Source organism: Saccoglossus kowalevskii, chromosome 13, assembly GCF_978046115.1.
Source record: "Saccoglossus kowalevskii chromosome 13, keSacKowa6.1, whole genome shotgun sequence".
Lineage (NCBI taxonomy): Eukaryota > Metazoa > Hemichordata > Enteropneusta > Harrimaniidae > Saccoglossus > Saccoglossus kowalevskii.
Window position 1 is genome coordinate 22891888 of NC_140653.1, and position 19054 is coordinate 22910941.

Genomic DNA, 19054 nt, shown 5'->3' on the forward strand with positions numbered 1-19054 from the left:
AACACCGGAGTGAAACTACCGGATTAGTTCTGTTTGTCTTTGGGATCGCCGTTCAAGTTGGACTGGATGTGTGCTCATTGGCTTTATTATTTTGAACGTACTTTATGTTTTAAGAAAATTTAATTTAGGACAATTTTAGGTTATGTTTTTGTCTGATTTTCTCAACCTTATCGCACTATGGTGGAATCAAACTTTTTGTTTGAAATGTCAAAAGAAAGAATCGATGGATGCACTCAAGTGGAGTATTTCTTCTCTGCTGAAATGAAACACTCCCCTGTCAGAATGCAGTTACGTCGTTTATTTCTAGCAAGTGTGAACCATTTGGCGGGCGGCGAGTGCCGTGGTCCACCGCTGGCATCTAGGCTGTTTGCACCGCAACCCTAACGACGTGCGACGGGCGTATGTCAGTCGAGAAATGGTTATGTTTTAGATAACTGCAACATGCCCTCTTTTAGACAAGCCTCGTTGCCAATTCAACGAGTTGCGGGTATGGTCATTGTGAGCAAAATGAGACATCGTTAAAAATTAGAATAACAACTGAAGTACCACTATCAAGATCTCGCGGCTCTTCGTTTTAGAAAAAAATGCATATTTTTAGCTTTTTCATTCATCGGGGGTTTTAAAAAGAGCAGACATTCGTGTTGCAGGTCATTCGTCCAGTTGGCTCTCCCAAGAAAGCCTCTGCCGGATTTGACACTTGTAGGGTGAAAAAAGTAAGTGATACATTCCATGCGCTCGCTGTGTAATTTGTTCTGTACAGTCCATCTTCGTCGGAGGATTTTCCAGTCGTTATTCGTTTGATGATTTTAACGAGTTTTTTGGTTTCACATCGTAACATCCCCGACTTATTTTATGAGCGCTCGAAATACCCAATTTTTAATATGTGACTTCATATCGCTTGAGTGTCAGAGTATCGAATTGGCGAACGAAAGTGTCGACGACGCTCACGCCGAAGTGTTCGCTTTTTTTCCTTCCTAGACTAAAGTTTGCAAGGAGTGTACTTTTCCCAAAAGTGTGTTTTCATCAAGCTAGTATTCGCCTGACCGAACCATTCCAGTGTCAAGTTTGTCCGAGGCGAATATATTTAAGGTACTATACACTAAGTTACATTTTTTTATTTCTTGGTTGTGTTTTTCTTTCTGGGCGATACTAAACGAAAGTGGATTAAGATATTGTTCATTTCAAATATGTATCAAAGTCGGGAGTTAAAAATTATGCATAAGTAGTTTATTAGATTTATTTATTTTATTTTATTTTCAAGTGAAATAACGGCCAACCGACGACCACCTCCCGATTTGTTGACCACGATTAACGCATGTCCCATCAATGGCTCCGCGCCTAGCGCAATAACATTGTGTGTGCACATGCAGGCATTCTGGAATCTGGAATGCTTTCAAATTTAAATGTAAAGAAAATGAACTAGATAATAACGAACACTCGTATAATCAAGTTCACTTATTCTAGCTTAACAATACATATTGGCATAGGAAGATGATTAGTGTTCATCGCAACTAACATAATACACGTGACTACCATCGGTGCTATGTCGGGCCATGCAATTTAGGGGCGTAGAGGGAATTGTCCCTATCACATGGTCCTAATGGATCATGTCAACTAGAAAAAAGGGCTGGAGGGGAAGATTAGGGTCTCGCTTGAACTTCTGGGGTCCCGCTAGAACTTATGCTGCCGTTATTGTTCTCTCTACATAGTCATGGAAACAATACTGTAATAGTCAACACAACTCATGCAGCTATTGTTCCACAGATAACACTTTTCAACATCATGGAGCACGCAAATTTTCAAGCTTGTGAAATTAAAAAAATATATATATGAAAATACAAATGCGTGTCTAATCATGACGACATTGACAATTTGTTAGTTAAAAATTATATTTTCACTTTTTTTTCAGTGGACCTACTACGACAGGCTGTATTAATGGCATTTCAGCGCGTATGTGCGAGCAGCCCCTATACGGTGACCAGCGCCAAGAAAAGGGCCGTTACAATGCCAAACGTGAAAGGCAGATACGCAACGAACAATAACGTCTACGTCACATCCTTCACATACGACGATCTTTACTATTGCCTTTACGGTTACAACAAAATGGTCCCAGTTGCTTTGCCATCCAAAACAACAACGCCGCCGACGCCAATAATAACTAAAGATGAAGTCGGCAGCGACTCCATTCAATTGTGTAAGTACGCACACTTTCTGTTCGATCGGTCGTGTTGATAGATTAGTATGTAACAACTATGTTCAATATAATTAATCATACTGCAGGAACTTAGCGGGCCCGGGGTGGTAACGCGCCACGTGTCCAAACCACGAAATACAACGCTACCATTGTGTATCGCGAGGTAGACTCCAATAGAATTACAACGAGAACATGGCTAACACGTGTCTCGTGGGAAGAATACATGCTTGTTCAATTTTCTATCATATGTTTCACACCGAGTAATTTCAGAAACCAATTATACAGCGGGTGAACATACGGTATGTTCTTTGCTATAAACAGTACATAAACGAGTGTTGAATAACAAATAATGAATTGGTTTCTTTCTTTGTTTCAAATCCAAATATTAGCCAGTTTGGGCCAGAGTTTAACGCACTAGGCAGTTGAGCTTGTTATTTTATTTTTATTTTTATTTTTGAATTTTAATGTTTTTGTTTCCAAATCTTCAAATCTACTTCACTCTGAACAAAAGCCACAACGAAATAAAACTTCAAATAGGCGTTCACTATCTCGAAATATCACACACACAATCTTATTTTACTCAGTTCAAAACTTTTGAAATCCTTTCACGTTTGGGATAGTGTCCTGGTGTGTGTTGTGTTTTGTCACTCAGCATGGTGAAAATCACAGAAAAATACAAATGAGGAATATTCGTTGCTGTATTTGTTATATTATGCACCTTTCACTTCGCCAATGAAAAGTAAATCACCAGTGAGTAAATCACCACATTGTCACTTTGTTCTAAAGTGTGCACGTAATTTACTAATTACCATCACTAATTAACCGCGCTAATTAACATCTGTATTACGTTTTGTCTGAAAGTCCAAACAGCGATGCATGAGCACAACAAGTTAAGTTTGAAATTACGATTTTTATTTGTAAAATATCAATGCCCATGTCTTTAAACTGTTTTAGTACTTTTTGCCGACGTGCTCAAAGAAAGGTAAACATACGTCCTCAGCCTACCATCACTGTTTGTGCTGTTTCTTAAATAGCTCGCCCATCATTACTATTGCACACACGGGTTTTGTTTGTATGCAAATAACCCACAGAAATGATTAGCTATTATTAAATCGTAGTCTGTTAATTTTATTTCGACAGGGTGTGATATATGCAAAGAAAGTCATCGCGGTGAATGTCCAATGCACGGCCCGCTCCACTCTCTGCGAAAGTTGGTCAACGCCGATCCAACAATGACGCACACTCCCTACGCCGTGAAAACGTTACCAGACGAGTTTGCCTTGTGTACGAGCAGTATTCCCGGAGAGTTATACGGAGTGTGTGCAAAGCAGAGAATACCAGTCGGAGCGTGGATTGGCCCGTTCGAGGGCGAAAAAGTGAGCACCGATGAAATAAAAAATGTTAACAACACTAAGCATTTATGGGAGGTAAGAAAATTATAAACAAATGATCATCTGGAAATCTCTTCCATCAGAGCGATTTTTACAGCTTAATAATGCGTTTGATAATGACCATGAACCGAAACGTGATTGTAAAAATATGTAACATTAAATTCGACAATAAATTCCTGGCGGTGCCGTTTGGCAAATACAAATAAAGTGCATTGACATCTAAATAATGATATTGATTACCAATAGTGAGATGAACGTTTTGATATCCATGCACTTGGCCAAGTTCAAGTTGTTGACCGTGTCCTTCAAAGCTTGTAAAATTGTGGGAATGTTGGGGGAACAGGCGATTTCATTAATTCCAGATCTCCGTCAATAGAACTGCGTCATTAAAATGTCACTTACAACACAAGAACAACATGAACTACATTACGTCGTCCGAAACCTGTTCTTCACAATCTTAAAAAGCTGCATCGTTGCATTATTACGAAAGCAATCCACAATAGAACATGTATTTATCTTCGTTTTGATGTTATTTCGATTCAGGTATACAATGATGATGGAGAAGTCGACTATTTCGTGAACGGTGCCAACGAACGTACATCAAGCTGGATGAGGTATATCCGATGCGCCCGCAGTCGACGGGAACAGAATCTATGCGTTGTGCAGTATAATGGGATCATCTATTACAGGTACGTTGCATGCGTTTTAGAGATTTAATTATCTAAACAACTTCACTCGGTATGGCTGTTCCGACTTCACCGCTGCGTTGTAACTCCATTTCAATCTTTCTGTACGCCGTGGCTCGTAAACTTGACTGCATAAGGGGGTAAACCCGTACATGCGAATACTGCGAAGGGCCCGGGGGTAACGGCAAACATTTAAGTTGCAGTCCTCGAGCTACTCCCAAGATTAAATAAATTACTCTTGTTTCAGAAAATTAATAAGATTTCCTGTCACGTTTCCGCCGCGATGCTTGGAACGGGTGTTTAAACAAGGGGCTCAATGGAGGGTTAAAATACACGCATATTGCTGGTTTGCTGGTATGCATATGTTCGGACCGTTTGAGAAGCCATACTCATATACAACTGTGTACTTTGTTGCGGGCGGATACTAAAATCGGACAGCAATCCACGATAAATTTCAAACCACGACTGCTTTTTGATTGACGCTACGTCAGAACTGTGGTACTAATACTCTTTTCGTTTTGGAAACTAGTTTTTGTTTTGCTTTAATTTCTTGAACTGCTAGTTTCGGACAACATACACTACCCCCCCCCCCCCAAATCCACATTTTTGGTTAGAGTGTGTCACGGTCGATGAATGCGTCACATGTGTTTCATTTAAAGAGACCGTCAAGTTCAATTATAGCCCATGTTTATTGCTGTGATTTAAACTCGTAATCGCCTCAAACCGAATAGTTCGAGAAAGTAAATAGCAGAGATACACGACCACAGGCCGCTTTATGCGAACATCAATGAATAAAAAGCGGCACTGAGACAATTATGGCGGAAGTGAACAAAAAAATAATCCTAAAACAATATTTAACGCGTCAATTACACTCGATCTTAAAGAGGCCGTTGACGATTTCATTGTAGCAGGTGTTGACAATCAATATGTACATTTCATTTTTACTTCTTAACTCCCTGGTGATTAGTCGAGATTTTAAATATGCGAAATAGGAGGACTCGAAAGAAAACAAGCTAATGAGCCAGGGCACTTGCATACAGTGGAAGAGAATGTACCAAACAAATGAAATATTTTTTTATTAATATTTATCCATTATAGAAAACAATACGAACAACGGTATAAACGTGGTCACAAATTGAAGTGTTGGCTCGCTACGTCCCGGTGTACTACTGCCTGGGCAACAGTCTCGCGCAGTCTTGTGCACCCGGCTCGGGTGCCACCAGGACTAATAAACTGTACTTGAACTCAGTGAACTTGAAAAGAAAACACATTCAACGCGTAATCAATTTCCTACGTTTGTATTTGATCAGCTTATCGATGCTAGTACATTGTATACCCCCTTGGCACGTGCCGGCCCTCATTTATTTTCTTCGTTTCAATCAATGTACATTATAATAGCACGAAAAGCATTTAAAATGCGGTATTGATTACTATATCTGTCATATCCGAAGTCGGGACATAAGAGAAAAGTAAACAGGTGTCTTTGACGAAAAAAATTACAAAGAACATTACACACCACCCTCATTTGTTTCCAAATTGTCTACATCACTGCTATTTTATCTTAAGCGAGGTTTTTGTTTCTAACACTAGGCGCTGTGAAGCCGTGTGGGACGATCTATTCGTAATGCTTTTCAAATTCCCCCATCTAGCTACCAAGCGCTTGGGCATGTGCAGCTGTAAAAGTCAACCGAGATCTCTTAATTATTTTATTGTATTAATTTTATGATATATTATCTTCTCTCATAATTAGAGTGTGTCGGGAAATTCACAAAGGAATGGAATTGTTGGTTTGGTACGATGACCGCTACACACAATTCATGGGCATTCCAATATCGCTAACGGTGCCGGACAAAGACAGTGAGTAATCGTATAATGTCGTCCGCATTATTCCTCACAATACGGAAAATGATATGGAATTACCCGAGAGATTATGACTAAACAAATTATTGTTGTGGATTATCCCATGAAAACGTGATCACGCTAGTATTACAAGAGGATATAAATAATTCATACACATACGAGCTCAATTCGCTTTCTTTGCGCCAATAAATTAAACAACTGTACTAGTAGTGATTCAATGATGGAATAAATTATCGTTGCAGTGTATTAACTTAGTTTAATTCTGTTTTATAATTATATTTATCAGTGACATCGTTTCCATCATCGCCACTGGGTGAGAAAGGGAAGTCATACAACGCGTCCTGTTGCACGTTCATCGGCAATGGCGTCACCAAGAGGACTATGGTACACCGAGAACGCGCTGATTCCAACGATAACATCATCGACGTCAAGACGGAGTGTGACGACAGCATGTCTCCAGCTTCTGACGCCAGTTTGTCACCGAACGGCAGTGTGTTCAACTCCAAACCCATGGTCGACGTGAGTCCAACCCTTTCTAACAAGAACAATAATACCATCTCCCATGGGTCGGATTTCACAGACTGGAACATGTGGAGATGCGGGCAGTGTTTTAAAACTTTCACCCAAAGAATAATGCTACAGATGCACATATGTCCCAAGAATCCAGATAAGCCTTATCAGTGCGGCCACTGTCCAAGCTCATTTGCTCAGGTAAATACAAGATATATTTGACACATGGCTGGTCTGATTATACACAGAATCGTTTTTTTTTTTTTTTTGTTTTTTTTATTGTTTGAGAACAAATGGACCGTGTAAATTGGTCTCCCAGAAAAACTTAAACCGTATCAGTCAGTGGTGGGTTTCCGCACCACATTCCGGATAATTCCATCCCCATGAGACAAGGTGTTACAAGGTTCCGCGTGTTCACATATTTCAACGACGATCTCGTATTTCATTACATCTACAGGCTTCTGAGTTACGTAACCATGTTGTGACCCACTCCAACGAGAGGCCATTCAAATGTGGATTTTGTGGAAGAGCTTTTGCCGGTGCTACAACGCTAAACAACCATATCCGAACGCATACAGGCGAAAAGCCTTTCAGGTAAATTGGATGTGTTGATGATTTTCAACAATTCTTGCATATCGAATTCGTGTAATACCTTAAAAGTCAGCAAAGGCACGTCTATTCTCAAAAATATATTCATACACATTTATAAATCAATCTCAAATGTTCAAATGTGGACGGAGATTGGATTAGAAGCAATCGCACATTATCTATAACAACCTATACTGCGCAAGCTCTTAATTATCTATTCCCGAATTCGAAATAAATGACATGGGCATAAATGCCATACCCAATGTGCTCTCGGTGCACAAACCTACAACGATTATTACACAATTAACCATTACAACGGCCATTATCGGTGACAAATAAAATTACCGGTAATACAAAATAGATAAATCAAATAAAATCGGGGCATTGGATGGTTATGGTAGAGTTAGGGTGGGGGAGCTCTCTTATTCATAGCATGCATGATTTTTCTGACTTCGATGTACTTGATGTTTTGAATATTTTTTGACTTACTAATAATTCTTATTTTTTTTAAACAACAGGTGTGACAAGTGTGACAGGTCTTTTACCCAGGCGTCTCAGTTAAGCCGACACCAGCGTACTCCAAGTGAATGTAACTCTCGCCAGACTCCTGATAAAATTTCATCGCACAATGAAATGAACAACATTCCGTCGATAACCGGAAACACCGATCAAGAGCTGTGATCCTTGTATATAGTGACATTTTTACAAGAAATTAACTTAAATTTAAAACAAGATTGTATTCAAAATATCACTTACCTATGCAACTCTCATATTGTTTCAAGTAACATGTTTATTTTATTTATTTATCTATTCAAATGCCAATTATTCGTTACAAATAATTTATTTTAAACAGACTACAACTCATTTGCTGCTTAGGAGTAGTTTGTCTTGCGTCGACATTTTGTGCGACATTTTCGTTTAAAGTGTATCGAAATGTTATAAAATATTATATATATTATCCGATACTTTAATTGTTATTTTCAATTTTAATATAAACTACAAGGAATAAACGTAAGAGTTTTCCAAAACAAAATTCTGGGACGTTTCTGTCTTACCAACTCCCGCGCACCACCTCACCCAACCTGTTCCGCCGATTGTTCCATCGAACGCACCTGGGACCCGGACACAAAGTACCCACAATTATAGCCGTAAATCCAAATATAACACACATAACCTTATGGTACGCCAAACAAGTGAGTTTTGCCGCTGGCGGACTAATAACCAAACCAAGGACTTTAATCGTGTTCTCCCTATGTAGTGCCCGCATTGGGTCCACCCTTCAGTATCGAAAGCCGGTTAGTACACAATGGCGTCATCACAATGGCAAACTATTCGACTGATCATAGGGATTCTTGCAGAATATAATGTACATGCTTTCAATCGAGGTACCTCAACGACCCAATTAATGCAACCACGCGCGTACTAACTCGTCCGAGTGTTTCACTTCTGTTTGGTAAATGAAATCAAAACGTACATAGGGGGGCAAGGAGGTAGCTGGTACGGTTTTACGGGATATAAAACGGGTTTTTACAATTTACAAGGAAAAAAAGACGTTTTTACAGTGAAAATTTTACGTAAATTTTGCAGTGAATTGTGTCATCTAGTCGTTTTACAGTTTCGAAAATGTAATTTCCCTGGATTATTCTTTACGACTTTTTTTATTTGGATGTAAATTCTTGTACGTACCGAGAAAAATTACACATTTTTACAGTGTACGAAAAAATATTTGATTGAATGATTACGTTGTACGTCTAGCCTGTGATTACAGAATTACGGAATTTATGTTTTCTATTTACGTTGTACGAACAAAAAAATATTGCAATTACGTTGAACGAAAATAATCCTTGCCCTCCTCTGCATAGTCGCTACGAATGCGTCAAGAACGCTTACCCATGAGTGGAGGAAATGACACGTTCAAGTTGTCTTTTTGCCATAATTCAGATAATATATTAAGTGCGAGTGGTTACTAGTAGAAGGAAAAAGATATGCTGACTAAGTCCGTGTAATTGTCATGACCTGTCATGACTCAGGGCCTGTTTTTAAAGATGTAGTAGGATTTTTGTGGACACATGTTAATTAAAATGACCTTTTTTTTATTTTATAAAATCTTTAAGTATATCAAATTAATTTCAAAACTCTATCATAAATGGAACATGCTTCGAACAGTGGCCAAAATTAACAACCCACACTGTGGTGATGCATATTATCACGTATTTTTAAATTAAATAATTAATGAATCAGACAGTTAAGTTTGAGGTATATTTAGAACATCTTTAGATGTTTACCCGAGGCTATCATCTTCAATTTACTGGACGTCAAAACATTAGTCACAGAAGATGTCATGACCATTTAAAAAAATAATAATGCAGCTACTCCATTATTCATCTATTGATATGCAAAGCGTGTATTTTAAAATGATCAATCAAAGAAATAAGCAGGCGCGCATCAAATCTTTTCACTTCTTTTTTAGACATTGTAAATGGAATAACGAAGTAGATTTGTAGGGGGCTCGGTGAAATAGTTTCATTCATTCGAAGTAGACACTACTAAACACGAATGAATCTGATGAGACACAATAACGAACTAAATATACACTTCACCTAAAGCTTTCCAAGGCAAATATTATTCAAAAATATCGCATTGCTATTTTTTAATGGTTCAAACACTCATTTGAGTAGCATGGCAACAAAATATCTACAATTATATTTTATATGTTTGAAGGAAAGTTTAGCGAGAAAGGTAGTGAGTTCCATTAATTAACAATTCTAATCGGAAAGCTGTAAGAAATAGTACAGTGATCTTACTTTTTATATGGATATTCTAAGTAACAGAATAAAGGAAAGTCACTTAATAAAATCTTAGGCATGAAATTGTCACTTCTTTTTTCCTGCTGTCCCGTTCATATAGTAGGTGAACTGAGAACTGTTCGTTGAAACTCTATCTGCCACCAAGCAGCCCACTCGTAATGCTATCTTCCTCATCGCTGACTGATTTAGCAGAACAGTTACAGTAACGCGAGATTGTTTCTTTTCTAAGTTATGAAAAATATGTTAAAATAAGTCATTTTAATAACAGAATATACTATATATTTATAAATAATTAATTACAGATTGTGACAGTATTATATGAGGCTATGATCAGGGGAAACCAGTGTGGTGCCTGGTTTTAATTCCTAAAACAGGTTGTAATGGGGATGTTGTAGCACATAAATCAGACTTCGTTCGCATGTGGGAATATTCAGGCCCTGCCATTTGTCCAGATAATAGTTATGTCATTGTTATCCTCGGGGCGGAGCTACGTCACGGACGTTCCACGTTGCTAAGACGCGCACCACTGTACATGCATTTCTATGGGCTCTGTGCGCGCTGCTGTGGAACGCCGGTCGAGCCGGTGAAAATTCGAGAAAACAACACAAACTCAACTTTGAAGTAATCCCGAACAACCCAATTTATATATGTTACACACGTAGGGCTAATCTTGTTACACTGTTCAGAGGAGTCTCAACAGTTATCCCAAAGTACCGTTTTCTGCGAGTTTTGGGCCTTTGTTTTCACCGCCGCGGGTTGCCAGGCGGTGAAAATGCCCGGATGTCCGCCCCGAGGATACAAAAGAATTCTTTGTAAATCATAGTAAATCATAAATTGACTTCAAATGGCAATTTGCTAATATCAATTTTATGTATTCTTTTTTTTCCAAACATGACGCACGTATACTCCTGAGACTGGTAACCATGCATGTAATACCGTTATAACTCATAGAGATACTCTTGGTGTAATTCGAAACGTGTGTTACCACCGTGCCATTACAGTAGGAGTCTAAAGAAGACAGTGTCCCTCTCTCCCTCGCTGGTTTACGATTATCAATTAACGTCACTGTAGGACTTCTCCCGGAGAAGTGGAACAGCGAAAACGCCAAGAAAATTTTGTCTGCTACCATATAGGCTTGTTGGTATCGTGTCTATTTGTTTAAATGTTCGTAGATACGTGGAACAACACCTTTTTGTGCATTCCTCCCAAATAAATGTCGAGAGTACATAATTACCCTAGTAATACCTACTACCGGTAACTACAGTGACGTCATATCGCCCTGAAAAAACATGTGTGCCACCGGAATTACATACGTGATAACGACCTAAATCCTAAAATCGATCTATCGCGTTTTTTTGTCAGTTAGAATTTGTCAGCGAGTGTTCAATAAACATATTTATTATCGACTGTTGAAAGTTCGATGGTGTGATACGAGAAAATAGTGTGTTTTGTCGAATTTTATTTTCAATATTTAATTTCGTCACACCTCTATATTATGCAAGCCTATGAGAGTGACCGAGATCTTTCTGTCTCGATAAAATTCTAATATCCGAAGGAAAAAAACAATATTAAGAACCCCAAATGTACTAAATTATTAATAAAATAGTATCATAAAGACAAAGATCGACAAAAGAAGAGTCATAGACCCACATCTAGGGTCATTCACGAGATCTATTGACAATATAGACAATACAGTTATATATTTAGCCGGTATCAATTCTCGCTGAAATACATTTTGGTTTTTGTTGAATTTTATTGTCACTGATTTTCGATGAGCTGAGTAAAAAACAAACAAATGTATAAGGAAAAAAAATGTGTTTTCACTTATTCATCTTTTCAGTGGAAATAGCGAAGTCGTGGAAATAAAGTAGCCACAGTACATTGCCTTAACTTATATTTTCTGCAAGCATACAAGTTTATTTAATATAGAGGCTGGGGGCACATTGCCGTAAATAGAACTGAGTGAGACTGTACAGCAAGCTTCATATGTGTTGAATTTTACTTTCGTATTGTTTGAGGTGTCCTTCAAGTCAAGGTCTTAGCGAAAATTGCGTCCAACTATATTATTAGCGTGTAGTTGCGCAGGTACGAGTAGGCACGTGCGCATAACGAAATCCCCTCCGGGCAAAGGCATGAAACTCACTACAAAAGTAAAATAAGTTATTTTTAACAACTACCTAATTTATTAATGCCTGCCTTCTGTACAAACTACGTTTTTCGAGGTACCGTTTACTTGAGTGATATGGCCTACATGATGCAATGAAAATGAGAAAAAACAACTTTATGTAATACGTAAGTTAGAAAAAGAAACAAACTCCGTTTTCACCCAACCAGATGAACTCCAATTGACAAATGGGCGTTCTAGAATGTCCGTGGTTATAATAATCATTTATTTAAAGTGGTATAAGAAAAGTACAGACAATTCCGAATATACGTCAAATTGATTACAAATGTAGCTATGCGTATTCGCAACAACAACAATAGTTAGTCGTGTATTATATGATCAAATGGAAATCATGCATATATAATCTCATGAACCGAACAGCGCATTTACACTTAGGGCGTAACATCTCATTAAACTAACGCAAATAAGTGCTTACGCGGGGTACACGAGTTTCTATTGGTTTCTGTTGTGTACATCACTAACCAGACCAGATGTGTCAAGTGCCGACGATTTGTAATCATTCAATGTTGTTATTAGAAAAACTGACTGTAACCACGTTGTGCAAGACAACTTTAATTCCTGTACTCGTTAGTGCCAGCGATGGAAACTGAAACTTTTTTTCATAAGAAACAGCTATAATTGTTAAGAAATAGTGGCATTCGCATTGGCAGACTCAACTCTGTCAAATACCTAGATATCATATTATCATCTCAGAATCTGAATTTTAGTACACGCATTGTTGTTATTGTTACCAACGCTTTTAAAATGTTCGATCTCGTGTTATATTTTTGGTGATTTTTGAGTTTGAAAGTAACTGTAGCTTTCTATTGTACGCAGTATCCTGGAGTACTGATCTCATGTCTGGTCATCGCCGCAGAAATACTTAATAGTCAAACTTGAACGGATACAAATATTTATACTACAGAGTTCGCATACCTTTTCACGCACACTTGAATCTCTTAGACATGTTCCAGACCTAATATTATTATTCAAATGTATTAATAACATACATGACTTATCCTATATATTAGGAGAAATTCATTTTGATGTCCTCCGAAAGAACGTCTTTTTATATCTGATTTTCTCCGCATTCATATATCTTTTTACTACGTATTTCTTAGCTTTCAACAACGCTGTTAATAATTTCCGAAATTCCTTTGATTTTACCGATAAATCTCTTTACTTTTAAAAACAAATTGTTCAACTTATTATACTAATATTTCTTTTGCCTAGGTTATGTTTATGATTCCGTGTAATTGTGTGTACTAACTGTTAAATGTCGCTGTTTGAACAGTTACGAATAGAGTAAAAAATAAAGTAAATACAGTACCAAGATGACTTGAACATGAACTTAAACATAACTGTGTTAACAGTCGATATAATTATTTTCTGATAGCTGAAAAAATATCCTAACTACATACTACCTGAAATCCTAAAATGACGTTTGGTTCAAAACCGGCTTCGTTTGAATAATAATTTAAATAAATTTTAAACTAGTTACAAGAGTATAATGTGGGAATATAATAATTCTTTTTTTCTTTTGAAACTCGTACAGTAGCCCCCACCCCGCCAAGAATGTCATAGTCCGCCGAACACTGACATACGTTCGTTTGTGGTCTGAACAATTGAACTCGACTGATAGGACATATGGTTGTTAATTTTGTGCCAAAAGTTCCAAAATAACAATACAAGAGTACAGTGACCGAGTTTGTACCAGCAGGAAATTTATAAGAACCATCAATGTCATTTCGAAATTACTGGTCGGATCAGTTATTTTATAATAGGACCTAGAACTTGATATAAACATATGCATTTGTATCCGACAATGAAAAGTATCAAATCTTGCCTGGTTCAAATACATACGCTGTATGGTTGCTGGGGTAAGATACAGGAATAAACAGTTCCACTTATTTATTTATTTATTTTATTTATGAGTAGTAAAAAAATGTCAATTGCCATTCTTATTGTTCATATAATGGCCTAATAAGTTATACGAATGAACAATTGAGGTAAGTGATTTTGAAAAAGAGATTACACAAGTGAGAGAATGGTTCCAGACATTTCGAAATGACCGATTGCAGTGCATTAAAAAACGCATGTCCAAGATTTGGTTGTGTACATATCGGATATCAGTGTTCACAACTAACATAGTCAGCAGTCGGCCATTTTTTTTATTAGATGACAAACTTAGTGTACGTGTGCCATGCTGTACAATCTAGGTATGAGGTTTGAAGCGAAATACTCGAGATAAACAGGTACGTCTAGAATAGAATTTGTCAAAAAGCAAAATGGCCGCCAGACGTGCATCAGCTTACCATGCTAGTTAATCTTTACATAAAGTTTGAACAAAATCGGACAACACATGCCGAGAACAGGTTCCGTACATGTCAAACTAAAATGGTCGGAAGTCAGACATCTTTGATCGGATGATAACATTACTGTGTATATATGTGTGTTGTATGATGTATGAAGTTTGAAGTGAATCGATCGATACATGTGATGGGATGTATGTCTGGGATAGAATTTGTCAAAGCAAAATGGCCACCAGTCGTCCCTTTGAGTCGAATGTACAAACTGGCGTACATCAACTACACATAATGATTAATCCTTCCATCAAGATTGAAGCTAAATCAGTCAATTTTTTTTTTTACCATAAATAGAACAGTCTCATGCTACTGTGAAATACCTATCGCGCGGATTTTATTTCCTCTATTTTCGAGGAAGGTTGTTTTCAGCAAAATTACATTCACTCGAACATCTAAGGAAAAAATATAATTCGAAATGAAGTCGAATTGGAAGGTGTTATTCAACTGCAGACAGGGAAGCCGATAAAAATGAGACGAACCCTGACCTCTGAAAAGTACGTTATTCATAGATTGCTTTCGTACCAAGGTACTCGATCATGGCCATACGACGCACTTCGTGACATCGCGACCGATGCCTGCTTAGTGACAAAGGGAATTATGATCGAGGTTACCGAGATGGCGGCGCAGAGTGCATGAATTTTATGCCATGTTTCAAAAACAGCTGGTTGCCAATTTTGATGTACTTCCAAGGACATTTTTTTTATTTTTAAGTAAAGGGCTGTGGTCGGAATAATTACATTGATGCGTTTGAATCGTCCCAGGAATCGCTTAATTAAACCTTGATAACGTCTCTTGTGTGTACTCGTTGATCTGCAAAACATTAAAAGTCGCCGTCTTTGTTTGTATGGGTCCCGTGTCTCGCACATGCACTGCGTGACGACCACCAGGGATTCTGTGTATTTTGACAATGAAAAGTCAGATACTGATGATAGCCTATTTGTAAAAACCTATTACATCGCAATTCTCTCAGCTGGCAATATTAGAATGATCGTAGCGTTACAGTGCAGTAACAGATCAATACAAATTTTTTTACTAGTACTTGGGTTTTGAAATGCCGTTGCAGAAAAAAAATGTTGTGAACAAGTTTTTTTTTTAATTTTCGTCCAAAGCGCGAAAAAGCAATGAAATCCTTGCACCAAAAGAACAAATACAATTGTGACACTGTTTTGCGCGAAAATAAAACTTTGTATTCTAGATTGGCCCAGTCGTGGCAATTTTCTTGTTTTATTGTGATAATTCCCATTTAGAAGTTCAACGAGCTTGTAGAATCTCTCGCGTTGACGTAGTAATTTCGCGTCAGACCAAGATTTAATAAAAGGTTCATAAAATTGACACGGCTGAGCCAGGCTACTTGTATATCTCACACGCGAAAATAAAGTTTTTTACAGTACTTGTGTCCCCACACATGAATGCGTAGATCCGTCGAACCTCAGACTAGTAATTAGTAGTCCGAGGTCGAACGTTGAGCACTGACGAACTTTCGCTTTGATTGATTGATTGATTGATTGAACAATTGAGCTCGATTATGAGGACATGATGCGGTGGTAATTTGGGTGCCACAAGTCCAAAAATAAGAAATTAACAGTTCAATGATACAATGGTAATGACTCCTGTGAGAAATGTGTATGATACTGGTAGAATCAATCATAATATATCGGGACCTCGAACTTGGTATCTAAAAAAACATATACAATTGTATCCCGCAATGAGAAAGACTAAGTGTATTCAGTGCCTCCATGGTACGACTGACTGTTGTTTGCCGAAGATATAATCATAGAATAAAGACACAATGTTCGCATTGTTTACTCAACATCCATCTGTTTACTTCTATGGCTATCCCATCCAATTCTATAATTCCATATCTAAGGTGCTAGGTACGTTAAGAGTCGGTTTCGCAGAGTTATTTTGGGTCGATATTGGCTAGTTTATTCCGTACATTCATAAAGACATATTTCACCACAACGGTATACACATAAATTTAGGGGTCTACGGTATAAATCTCCTATTTATGTTTATTGTTAGATGTGCCCAGCAGCAAACCAATACACTTTTGAATCAAGCATGTAATTATCTGTCACGTGTATCTTTATGGTGAAGTGCGTGGCTGAAAACTAAAGTGATGGTTAACAATGTATCTAAAATGCTTGACGCAAATAATGCGTGTTTATCTTACGTCCACTATCAGCATTATTGTCAGTCAAGCCTTAGTCGGAAAAAACATGGTCATAACTTTGCGCGACTTTCTTTTAAATTGTTTTATTTTTCCAAGCCAATATTCTATATTCTAACGCAATGACGAGGAAAAGAAAGCGGAGACGCCGATGGCAGTCAGGGCAAAATAAAAATCTGCGACTCAGTGACGCGGGGTCATTTTATGACCAGCCCCGCGAGTGGTTCGAAAGAGAGGTTTACCTATCCGCCGGCGCTTCCACAATATCAGCCAAATCATGTTAGTACGTCCATGGCCAAATGCACAAAGACGTCGTTTCCGTTTACGCAGAGATCGTGTGCCCTTATAATTTCCGTTGACACTGCCGTTTTAGTTTTCTATCAGCAGTGGCTTAAATTCATTCACATAGCTTTACATATATATATAGCATAGTTAAAAACAAGTAAATGCTAACATAAATATCTATAACATGTGTTTGCATAACAATGGAAGCCATATCTCTCGAACGCTACAGTAGTACGGAACTGAGCAGTTTTCTTCAATTTTCACACTCGCGCTTGAAATTATTCGTTATCCTGTACACTCAATGGGTTCTATGATATCAGTGGTTAATAAGTTTGGCCATTCTTAGTGTATGTGTATAATAATGCAGCAAATCTGCATTGTTTTACTATCCAAAACTGTTTTTCGCGTTTTTCTCGAGTTTATGTTTTATTCAGTACGGCGCATTGGGACCACCGTCAAATCAAGTACGTTCGGGCTATGACATTCAAACTCGCAATTATCGTTCAAAAGATAGTGACAGTGCGAAAAATACCGTACTTTATGGCCGAATAATAGTATGTTGAAGGTGTCAAGCATGAAACAATTAGGGGACAAAAAAAGAAACCTGTGTAGAAATCGGAAAAATAAGTCTTTTGATTACCGGGTCTCAATTCAATGTACTTGATTACGGGCAATGCATGACGTAAATTACAACCGAAAATTCCGCAGTGCCTCTATACTTGTGCTTTTGAATCATATACCCTAAATTACGGTTCTGAATGAAACAGCAGACAGAGGATACTTCATTCAAAAACGTCATCAAACCCTTCTCGCTACCTTAACACATTGCCAATGGAATGTTTAACAACTGTTCGTGATGCACATTTGCCATTCCGAGTCCCGAATTTGGTCTTTGGGAGGCTTGAAAAAATGTGAAACGCGCCAAAAAACGTCAGGTGAAAGTCGGGTTTCAAAAATACACTTTTGACTTGTTTTGAAACCAGGCTTTAGGCTTTGTACTTTTGGCATTATTGTTAGAAAGTTAGTGAAATTGTGATGTTGATGTTGTCCCCGGGGATAGGGATTCCGGTTTAAGCAAGTTTACAAAATTTGTGAAAAACCGGCGTCGGGAGAAATTCCGTAATTGACATACAGAAATGTAAACATACGTTTCTCTCTAACATTCTTGATTATCGATTATATGATAAATGTAAGCAATAACCACTGCCTAAGTCGGTAGGAGGTATCGCCTATTATATCAGCGATGGAAACAACAATAAAACATCAAAATCAGGGGGAACAAAATCATACTGCAACGGCGCGTTCTGGAGGCAGCGTAGATGCTGTAGTTGAAATCAATTTGTTTGATATATGTGATGTCTTCAATAGACCATATTTTAAGTGGTCCATGCTCTTCCTGTGGTGATACGTGTGTAGTATATTTCGAGCAAAAACGACGAATTACAATGTAAATTGGCTCGTTTTTTATTTTGATTGTAGGTGTTGGTATAACAGTGGCGGTGGCACCGTGGGGAGAAATCAAGCTGCAACCTTTTGTGTCAGCAAAATTTGCCCCCCCCCCCCCCAATGCAGGAAATAGCGTTTCAGAGGGTTTAGATCACAGGCTCTAGATGTTGTATTATTGAGATACACTAATCACCATTTCAATTGCTGAACTCTACGTCGAATATCATTTTATACACAAGGGTCGTAACGAACACCTTGTTTTGGGCCATAACGTTCAAACCCAGGGCCGTGACGTCTGTTATCATGATTTACTGGAGCCGAAAGGGGCAAGATCGAAACGTCTAGAAATCTTAGCAGGGATATATTTAAATACTAGTATATGGTTATTCGTGATAACAACAACAACAACAACAACAACAACAACAACAACTAGGTATATTGAATCCAAACAAATAATATTGTTAGGGTTTAGTCGGAATTTTAATAAAGATTATTTTTTCAATGTGTGCATTACTTCCTTGCTGAAGACCCGGAACAGTGGAGCAGTGAGTGTGCGAACCAACATACACGCAGTTCTTTTCAGTGTG

General features: G+C 37.9%; 1 protein-coding gene across 1 annotated transcript; it reads left to right on the forward strand.

The window, feature by feature from the left end:
- The first annotated feature begins 662 nt into the window (after nt 1–662).
- On the forward strand, nt 663–8262 carry LOC100313707 (PR domain containing 6-like protein). The gene is made up of 9 exons (NM_001168162.1): nt 663–713; nt 979–1089; nt 1910–2194; nt 3335–3621; nt 4129–4274; nt 6022–6128; nt 6418–6842; nt 7099–7235; nt 7748–8262. The coding sequence occupies exons 3-9, from the start codon at nt 1936–1938 to the stop codon at nt 7908–7910; spliced, it is 1524 nt and encodes a 507-aa protein (NP_001161634.1). The 5' UTR covers nt 663–713; nt 979–1089; nt 1910–1935; the 3' UTR covers nt 7911–8262.
- Nucleotides 8263–19054: the final 10792 nt, after the last annotated feature.